This window comes from Bos grunniens, chromosome 11, assembly GCF_055505025.1.
Source record: "Bos grunniens cultivar Pamir isolate PY7600 chromosome 11, Bosgru_T2T1.0, whole genome shotgun sequence".
Taxonomy (NCBI): domain Eukaryota; kingdom Metazoa; phylum Chordata; class Mammalia; order Artiodactyla; family Bovidae; genus Bos; species Bos grunniens.
Genome location: NC_141175.1, coordinates 82,430,561 through 82,440,772, shown reverse-complemented (window position 1 = coordinate 82,440,772; position 10,212 = coordinate 82,430,561). Strand labels below are relative to the sequence as shown.

At 55.7% G+C, this 10,212-nt stretch overlaps 1 protein-coding gene across 1 annotated transcript; it reads right to left on the bottom strand.

Annotated features, from left to right (window-relative positions):
- Positions 1-6,355: 6,355 nt before the first annotated feature.
- OXER1 (oxoeicosanoid receptor 1) lies at positions 6,356-9,953 on the bottom strand. Its single transcript, XM_086327273.1, has one exon. It carries the CDS (start codon positions 8,122-8,124, stop codon positions 6,988-6,990), a length of 1,137 nt encoding a protein of 378 aa, XP_086183399.1. The 5' UTR covers positions 8,125-9,953; the 3' UTR covers positions 6,356-6,987.
- Positions 9,954-10,212: the final 259 nt, after the last annotated feature.

Genomic DNA, 10,212 nt, shown 5'->3' with positions numbered 1-10,212 from the left:
TGCCTGGTTTTATGCCGCCCTTTGCTGGGACAGTGGCTCAGCTGTAAGGCTGGGCGCAGGGGCAGGACCCCGCCGGCCCCCAGCCCTAGGTGCTTCCTCCCCTGTGTGGCTCTGGGGCCAGGCCCATTAGTCTGACATCCCCGCCCCAGCTACATGGAGGTGCTCAGAGGCCTTTCCCCAAGGTTGGCACTTTATTCTGCTCTCTTGTAAGCCACAGCCTTAGGACAGGGCAGTTTCCTGAGGCCGAGCTGCGCCAGAGGTGGCTTTGACCCTGTGTCCCCTAGGCCTGGAGGTAGGAGAAACCTCAGGCAGACCTCTCTCCATCAATCCCTTTCGCACTGCTGTGCTGGAGCCAGGTGGCGGGAGCGAGCGCGGGGCCGCTCCCACGGTGAGCTGAGGGAGTGTGCTGCACTCCATCCAGGGGTTGACAGGAAGGCTCCCGTGCTAGTGAGGTGGGTGCAGGAGCTGCAGGTGACACAGATGAAGCCCAGTGCCCTCTTCTACATCCCACCCTCCTCAGCTCTGAGAGCTGGAAACCAACATGTCTGAGTTGACCTGAAAGGCATCGGGAGCCTGTCTGAATGCCCAGCATCCTTCAGTGTTTCCCAGGCCCCCAAGTGTGAAACCAGCCTGGTAGAAATTACTCTGTTGAGTTTTTACTGGTTCAAACCTTTTTGACTGCGGTGTAGACTCTGCCTCTGGCTGTCCTGGGCCATCACTGTAGGCTCCCTGGGACGCCTCCAGCCTGTGTTTGTGAAGTGTGCCTGTTTGCAACCCTTGTTTGCTGAGATTTGAGAGAGATGTAAAAAAAAAGAGAGAGACACTGAATTCCTTCAAGAGTTTCACTAGAGAAGCAAGACATCCATGTGCAAGGTTACAGGACCCTGGAAAAGGTTGTAGAAGAGGCAGGACGCTGCCAGTCCTTGCAGAAGTCCCAAGAGCAGGCTCAGTGAGGCCGGATGCGGCAGGGCAGGCTCTGTGGAAGCAGAGGGGCCCTCAGAGTGCAAGCCGGCAGCCCCGTCTCTGTGAAATCCCTAATGCCCTGGTTCTTGGTGTCTTTTTATTAAGATTTAATCCTGACTCGAGTGTCTCCCTCTTTCTGGAAGCTCACCAATAGAGAGTCATGTGTGCCCTGTCTTTCAAGGGGTACCAGCCTTAAGATCCATTGCCAGGACTGGGTTTTTATAGTCAAACTTCTTAAGAGGTTTCCATTTGTTCTGCTCTTGCTCCTGGACTAACGGCAGGGGGTCACTGGAGGGAACCACTTAGCCTGCAGGGACCACCCCAGAGGTGTGAGCGCCCCTCACCAGGCCTCTCTGCGCTGCTTGCTGAGCCGGCCCATTTATATGTCCTTTGGGAGCTTGTTTTCTTATTCCCAGAACCAGCGGTTCTAACCCTTGGTTGCCCCTGAAGCTCTCGTCCCCCTGAGAGCCAAGTCTTCTAGGCGTCCCTTCACCTGTGTTCCCCTCACTGCAGGACCTTCTGCCAGCCCATGGAGGTGCCCTCCGGCCTCTGGAGAACCCTCCTGGCACCCACATGTTGGATCGTTTCCTGCCCCACCCCCCCTCTGTAGAGGCCTGCAGTAGAGTGTCCTGACTCAGGCCAGATTGCCACTTACTACTGGATGACCTTGGGCAAGTTACTCAACCTGTCTGTGCCTCAGTTCATTCGTCTGTAAGATGGGATCATAGTATGTACCTCACAGAACTAACTAGTGTGTGTAAAGTGCTTCGCATGGGGCCTGGGACAGTGTTTGTTATTGCTCTGTCATCATCTTCTCCCTGCTGCCCTCATCTTCACCCTCTCTCCCTTCTCAGGCCGCTTAAACTTCCCCATCCAGTCAACAGGACAAAACAGGCAAACCACCACAGGTCCTCTCTCAGCTTCGCCTGAAGCTCGTCTTATCTCCCTTTACTAGCCAACTTGTTTAAAGAGGAAAGACTTGTCTCCATTCCTTGAAGTCTCATTAATTCCTGAACACAGTACAGTCCTTGATCGCTTCCCCATTCTGGCCCACCCCAGCCACCCACTGAGATTGCCACTAAAAGGTCACCAGAGACCTCCTAATTGCCACATCCAGCCCGTCTTGCGGTCCCCCTCTTTGAGCTTTCTTGAGCACTCGACGTGGTTGTCATCATATTACTTGTCTTTGTTACTCTTCATTACACTCACTCCTTCATTCTCTACCCAGAGCAACACTGAGCCACATTCAGATATTACTTAGAGTCATTTCCCAGGATTTTTTACAAAGATAAAATTTCAGAATAGTAGTCCCCTGCATACCGCCTTTCCATGTCCCTCCGTTTTAGAAGAAAGCACTTTCCCAGTGTATGATTTTATACAATGACTACATATGTATGAATCCATAATCAATATGGAACATTTTGCATATAATTAAATTTTATGCAGACGGTAACCTATCACTTCTCAAAAAGCTATTTTTAATAGCACAGACCATGCTGTGTTAATCCAGGGTGTCAGCACAGGAAACTTGACCAGACAGTGTCAGACACACATGTTGGTTCTCACATCAGCTTTCTTCAGCATGCAATTAGGAATTTTGAAAATACTGAGGTACTTTGCAGCCTGTCTGGGTATTTTATGTTTGGCTTTTACCCTCATAAAAGACGGCTCTAGTGTATTCCTTTTAAGTTTTTTTTTCACTTCACGCTCTTTTTTTAATTGCTGCATTCCTGATTTTCTTCCTATTTAAAGGTTTCTTCTGAGCATTTCACCAGGTCTTCCTTTGTGTGTCCTTTACTTCTGGGGATTTTTTTTTTAAAGGATGGTTCTTGGTCCTCTTCACTCTTCTCCAGGTGACCTCATCCATTCCCTGTAGGAGGTCGGCTCCCATCAGTAAGAGTCTGAAATGCTGTTCCCAGCCCTAAACATGCTGCTGTACTTATTTGCCTGCAGGTCCTCCAAGCTCCTCCAACTTGTCTTACCTGTATCTCCTCCTCTGAACCTACTGCGGCCCGTTTCCTCAGTGTGCACTTTCCACCCGCCATCCAGTCGCCTCTCTTCCCGACCTGGGCTGTGCCTCTGCACCCGTGTGCTGTCTGCCGCTGCCCTTGCTTGGAACACAGACCGTTTCCTACTTGGCTTGTCTTCCCTTACCCCTCACCAGCCTGTCCACACTGTTAGCAGAGTAACTGATCAAAATGTAAGACTGGGGCTTCCCTGGTGGTTCAGTGGGTTAAGAATTCACCCACCAATGCAGGAGACACAGGTTCGATCCCTAGTCCAGGAAGATTCCAAAAGCCTGCGAGCAACTAAGCCTGTGAGCTATAACTACTGAGCCCACATGCCCTAGAGCCCATGCTCCACAAGAGAAGCCACTGCAATAAGTCTGTGCACCGGAACTAGAGGATAGCCCCATGCTCGCTGCAACTAGAAAAAGCCCAAGTGCAACTAGAAAAAGACCCAGCCAAAAAAGAAAAAGCAGCAAGGCTGATCATCGTCAACTTCTTGAAAACCTCGCACACACTTGCTTTCCTGCTGGATTGTCCTGAGCTTGCAGGGCCCAGCCCACCTCTTCTGCTGTCTCCTAACTCCGTCCCTAGGCTTCCTGCTCCCTTGGCTCATTGCTCTCCTCACCCTCCCCATGCCCACCGGCTCTTCTCGCAGCTCCGTGCCCTTGTTCACGCCCTTTGCTCTGCCATGGATGTGTTTCCTTTGCTCCTTTCCTCATCCTCCACGTTCAGCTCACACGCACCCCTCACTCCCAGCACTCCCACCCCTGCCCTGTGCTGTCGTGCTGTCATCTGCGTGTTACTTCCTTGAGAGCCCACTGGCTTGGATTGTCTCTGATCCGTCCACAGGTCTGTCTCTCCCAGGCTTGGCCTGGCGGCGTATCATCTGCCTTTGTGGCTGAGGGTCTGGGCCATGGTGTGTGCCTAGCAAATGCTTGACTAGTGGCTTCAGGCCTGTCAGCCCCATCATGCCTGCCTGCCCCCTGCACATGAGTCCCTGGGGTAAAGTCATGGAAGCCATTTCTTCATCCCTGAAGGTGTCAGCAGGTCATATGAGAAAGAGGAGAGAGACGTGCTGCCTAACATGTACACTAAAAAGTGCAGTCCACCCTGAGGGACCAAAATGCTGCTTAGAACCCAAATGTAGGAAATAGGGTCTTTACTCAGCCTGTCTCCAGCCTACCTTATACCACCATGGCGGCTACTCTCCCATCTGTAGAAAACCCTGCCCTTCAACAGTTTGCTCTCTCCCCATCCTCTCCCATCCTTTCTTACCCTCCTTCCCTTCCCTTCACCCCCATAATAACTCTAGTCCTCATTCAGTGCTCAGCAAATGGGGTATTTCCATCTCCAACCCCTGCAGTTAAGCAAGGGCCAGGTCACTGTTCCCATTTCACAGATGGAGAACCAAGTCTGGGAGAGGGGTTTACTGTGGGTTGGGACCAAGTTAGGACCAAGGGGTCCTTCCATGCAGGGAGACTGTGAAAGAAGCCCGAAGCCCCGCTTCTGCCTCTTGTGGGGACACCCAGACCCCCTTTAGAGAGCTCCTTGTCAGTGGGGAGAGTAGTCATCAACTTCAAGGTGAGGGGCAGGGAGGATCCAGGGCAGATTCGGGGTTGTGGGCCCAAACCCTGTGATCAGCATCTACCTGGGCCTCTTCGAGGGGAAGAGACGGCAGTGACAGGCTACAGGGACCATCAAGTCATTTCTCTTACATGAAGTCAGGCGAGTGAGCCCAGCTCCTGAGGGGCGAGGGGACATGGCGGTGTTGAGGGGAAGGGTCCAGGGAAGGGAGGGCCCAGGAAAGGGAGGCACAGGGAGCCCTGTTGGCCACTAGAGCTGCTCAGCAACCAGACAGGTGCAAATGTGGGGAGAGATGGTACCAGAAGGAAGGTGCCGGGTGTTCACGCAGAGCACAGTATGTTAGTACCCCCTGGAGGTGGGGCCTTCACGAGGAAGTGCTTAAATCCCAGACTCCAGGAGCATTTGGTCTGACAGAAATGATGAATCTCAGGCCAAGGTTGGCCAGCTCCTTCCCACGGCAGCAGAGGGCGTCTCTACAGTGAGAGGCAACAGCAGAGCAGAGGAATGGAGCAGGGTCCATGCAGGGCAGAGATGCCCGAGGAGCCCCTTGGAGGGACCCAGGTGGCACAGCCTTTCCATCACTTGGTTTGGGTTCTCAGTAGCTCTGTGGGGTTCTGACAGTAGTTGGTGAGTTTTCAGGAACGGGAAAAGTGGATGGAGACACAGTGCGAGGTGGGTTTTAATACCCACCCAACTTGTCCCCCAGGCCATCTCCCCCTGCCTGACACGTTCTATCTCCCACCACAACATCCACATGGCATCCATGTGCCTCCCTCCTGGGACATGGGTGACTCTCCTGGGCCTGGCCACCACTCTTGAGGACTTCTAACTGGGGAAGGGCATCCCTGTCCATGATAACAGAGGGCTGGGCTGAGAGGATGAAAACAGGTGGGGAGAGGGGGCTTGCCCCCATTGTCAGACCCTGTATCTGAGGGCCGGGGTCCGTGACTGGGGTGATGAGTAGGGAACCCATCCTAGGCCCTTCTGTCCCCCTCGGTGGGGAGAGGGTGTGTGTATTTGGGGCAGATGTTCATTCTCCTGAGATGGCTAGGGCTGGGGACGCATGGGGTTCAGGAGGGGCATATTTGGGGCTTTAGTGACCTCTGAATAGCCCTTCGGAAGCCTTGAAAGCCATGCATCCCCAATGACTTCCACTGTGGACAGTAGGGAAAACCACTACATGTGGCCACCCCCTAAAAGAAACCCTTAATTCATGCCAGGTACGCACCTGTGCCTGCGGAGCCCCAGGTCAACAGATGGGTTGCTCAGGTGGTCTCAGACGCTGACACAGGCATGTGGAAGAGAACAGGAAGGAGGAGAGGTGGACTAGATGGCTCTGGTCCTGGGGGAGGGCGGTGAGCTGGCTCTGGTGACCAGAGGCCCCTTCCTGTCCAGGTGGGTAGCAGCCACCACAGGTTCCAGGGCCAGGGAAGGGTACTTGGGGCTAAGGAAAGCCAGGGGAGGGGGTCCAAGAGCCTGACCTGGGTGGAGATGATAACCTCCCAGGCTGAAGATCCCCACATCGTCCCAGAGGAGAGCAGGCGTGGGGTAGGGGGGTGGGGGGTGGAGGGCCTCCTAGGGCTCCAGGTGGGCCTGGGAGCCTGAGGACCTCTCCCGGGGAGTGTTCTGACTTTAAGGACACATGGGGCTCCAGGATTCCTGTGGAAGGATGGTGCCCTGGACAGCTTCTCCACTCTGTCCCCAGAGTGTCCCTTCATCTTGGGGAACTCTTGAACCCTCCTGATGCCAGATGAACCTGCAGATACTTACTGGTTTTCCTTAGATCAGTTGAGAAAGGCTTGCATTTTTCAAAAGGAAGTTTATTAGTATTGAAAAAAAAAAGCCAATTGGAGATCATAGAAAAAACAGCTGTCCAATTTTGGAAAAGACCCTGATGCTAGGAAAGAATGAGGGCAATAGGAGAAGAGAGTGACAGAGGATGAGATGGTTGGATGGCATCACTGACTCAATGCACATGAGTTTGAGCAAACTCCGGGAGATAGTGAAGAACAGGGAAGCCTGCTGTGCTGCAGTCCATGGGGTCGCAAACAGTTGGACATGACCTGGCAACTGAGTCACAACAAAATTTCTAAAACAAGACTTCTGCTCTCACAGTTCCCTGGCTCTGACCTGGGACAAGGCGGCTGTGGCCTTCTGCTGAGTTGGCAGTCCCTGGCTGTTTCCACCTGCCATGGTGCTCCGTGCTGTCGGAACATCATCCCCACAACATCAGACACACGACTCCAAGCCCAGACCCTCTTCTCTCCCTGCCACCCACCTGGCTCCTGCAGAGATCCTTTGTCTGGCTGGTTGAGGGACCCTTGCTGGCAACCGTCCAAGGACGAACCCTGGCCCTCCAGCCCAGAGCCAGGCATTCTTCCGTCCCGAGGCACCCGCAGCAGAGCCCCAGTTCTGGGAGGGGCCTTCCTGGTCAGTCCTCCTCTGAGACGTCCACCTGCAGCTTCCCTGTGGCCGCCACCTTCCCAGAGTGCGCCCTGCGCCAGGCACGGTAGGTGCTCTTGTCGCTGTCTGAGCCTTGCCAGCCCTGGGTGAGGCCCAGCAGGGCCCGCCCCTGGCGGAAGAAGCTGGGGCTGGAGAAACAGTAGAGCACGGGGTCTAGCACACTGTTGAGGTAGGTGAAGGCCAGGGAGCCGTGGAAGAGCTGCGAGCAGATATCCAGGGCGTGGCAGGCACGCAGGCGGAAGGCCACGACGGAAGCGACGCCGAAGGCCACGCTAGGCAGGAAGCAGACGGTGTAGACGCCCACCACGGCGGCGAGGACGCGCACGGCCCTCCGCGGGCCCGCCTGCCCGTCCAGGCCGCGGCGGCGGATGGTACGCGTGATGCTCACGATGGCAAAGAGGATGAGCGCCAGCGGCAGGAAGAATTCCACCACGAATAGGGCCTGGTGCCAGCTGAGTGAGGCCGAGGGTCTCGTGCCCAGCTGGTAACTGAGGCAGGACCGGCTGGAGTGGGTGGTCAGGAGCAGGTGCCCGTTGAGGAGCAGGAGTGCCCCCCAGAGACCCCCGGCCACGCGGGCAGTGCCCCCAGCCGAGGCCCTGCTCAGCGCATGGTGTGGCCACGCCACCTTCAAGTAGCGGTTGAGCGCCACAGCCGTGAGGAAGACCACGCTGGCCGTGCGGTTGGTGGCGATCATGAACAGGTTGACTTTGCAGGCGGTGTCCCCAAAGCGCCAGATCTCGTGGAAGAAGTAGTAATCCACGCGAAGGGGCAGGTTGAGGATCAGGAGGAAGTCGGCGACCACCAGGCTGACCAGGAACACGGTGTTGGACGTCCAGGGCCGTGTGCGCAAGCAGAAGATGAAGAAGGCCAGGCTGTTCCCCACCAGGCCCAGGACAAACTCCATGCCCAAGACTGGCGCCAGGAGGGCAGACACTATGGGGGAGGAGGCCGGGTGGCAAGAAGCAGCGGCCTCTCCAGGTGACCCCAAGGCAGTGGTCAGGGCAGAGGGAGAGGACGAGGAGGGAGAGGGAGGGAGGGAGAGAGGGAGCCAGGAGGGAGAGAGAGAAGGAAGGGGAGAGGGATGGCTCAGGTTAGGAAATCCCATGGGCTGCTTGGGCCGTGGACCTGAGAGACGTTTCTCCAGCTCTCTGACCCCTGTGCAATTGCGCGGGGGTCAGTGCTCGCTATCAGCTGGCCAGCACAATGACTCAATATCCTGGGGGTTTCATCATCATCCTTGCAGCCGCCAAGAAACACCCTGTGTTCCTATTTGCAGGTGAAGAGGAACCCTGCTGCTCTCCCTCCCTCTCCACCTCCCCAGAGTAGAGAGTGGCCAGCCTGTGGGGTCTCCTAGCCCAGCCTCAGACTGGAATCCGCATTGCCTCTGGCACACCAGGATGAGGGCTCAGCAGGGTGAGTGGAGGCCCAGAGGAACCCTGAAGCAGGAGGAAGGCCAGCTGGGGTGTGGCTGGGGAGTGTGTTTACAGCCCTGAGTGGTCAGACATTTGCTTGCCTGAAGGCAGCAGCTGGTCCTGACAACTCACAGCTCTGGAGACCATGCAGGCCACCCTGGGCCCCGACTCCACTCCCATCACAGATACAGACTGGGTGGCTCCCTGCCCCCACCAACTCTGGCAGCAAGGACTGTGGAGCCAACAACATGTCCTGGGAGAAGGAGACGGGGGTCCAGTCGACACCTTGAATGTTGCGCTCACTGCCTAGTGGGAACAGCCTGCTGTCCTGATTCTCAGATTCCTGACAGTTCTAGAGTCTGTGATGGTCCCAGGTCCACATCCATGATGAAGTACATCCCATGTGCAGAGGGCTCCCCTGCCAAGTTTTACTGCCATGCCCTGGGGACCTGGGGGCTTCTCCCACAAACAGAACAATCCTGAGAATCCTCGAGTTGCCCTGCCACTGTTCATCCCACGTGGCGGGCCATCACCCAGTATTCACTGCAGAGAGGGGAGCAGGAAGTTAGGGCTGGTTTCAGACAAGGTCTAAATCCTGCTCTCCCACTGCATGGTGTTCCCATGAGTCCATGGGGCCAGACCTGTAGGCAGGGATGGGGTAACATGAGACAGCACCAAGAAAGGCTGTGGGTCCAGGCTCCATGATCTGGCCCCCTCCCCCCGCCCCGCTGCCCCTGTGCCAAATGGCTGTGGTCAGCAGGATGCCCCATGCTGCCAGCTCAATCAGTCTTGGGGTTTCAAACAGTGGACACTGGCTCCTCTCCCCAGACACCCCCCTCAAGCCTCTCCCCTTCCCTGGGCTCCCACTGGCCAAGGCTGAGGGCAGATAGGGTGTAGGATGGTGGGACCACCAGCCTGAGCTTTGAATGCAGACAAGCCTGAGTTGGAAACAGAGCTGCCTGCCTTCCAAAGCTGTCTAAGCCTCAACTGTAAAATGTGGTGCCACCACCTTCTTGGACAATTATAAGGATTCAATGAGGTCATTTCTGTAAAAACTTCTGGCAAATCCCCTGGCACAGAGTTGGTGGTCAGAAAAACAGGGGACCTAATTTTCATGATTTTCTGTCTTGGATTAGACACATCCTTGGAACTAGGGGGCCCTTCTTGTGGCCATCTGGGCACACTGCCTGGGGGGGCCTCCTGGGACATTGATGTTCCCTCCTCAGCTCCTGTACAGAGGAGTGTGTCACTGCCCTAGAGTGGTGGCAGGAGAGGAAGTCCTCTAGAGGGGTGATGGGTGAAGGTTTGGACACTCCTCAGGGCCTTTCAGCAAAGTCAGGGTCTCCTTTGCTGGTTTGTCAGTGGAGGGGATCCAAGCTGTGAGCTGGCAGGCAGGGATAGGGAGGCAGGGTTCAGACCCAGGTTTTCTGGAGGAAGCCTAGACTCTATCCAGGGACCTGTTTGGTCCAGACACAGCTTCAGTTCCCCCCGTGAGCGACCCCTCATCGACTTCTCCTTGAAGCCCCAGGACACTGAACCCCAATCTCCTGCTGCAGCTTCCATGATTCATCTCGACCCACTGCTGCATCCTCAACTCCCAAACTCCTGGGCCCCACGGGGGCCTGTACACAGAGGGCGGAGCAGGGGGATGGGGCCAGGTGGCCCTCCCCCTACCACCAAGCCCCTCTGAGGCTCGTCACAATCTTCATGCATTAACCGTGGTTAACTCCACCCAGGGGATTTTGTGTTTTTATGTATTTCTATGTTTTTTACAATGAGTA

Excerpts from the sequence above, each read along its gene's own strand:
- OXER1 (XM_086327273.1), bottom strand. The coding sequence starts at position 8,124 with ATGGGATTTCCTAACCTGAGCCATCCCTCTCCCCTTCCTTCTCTCTCT.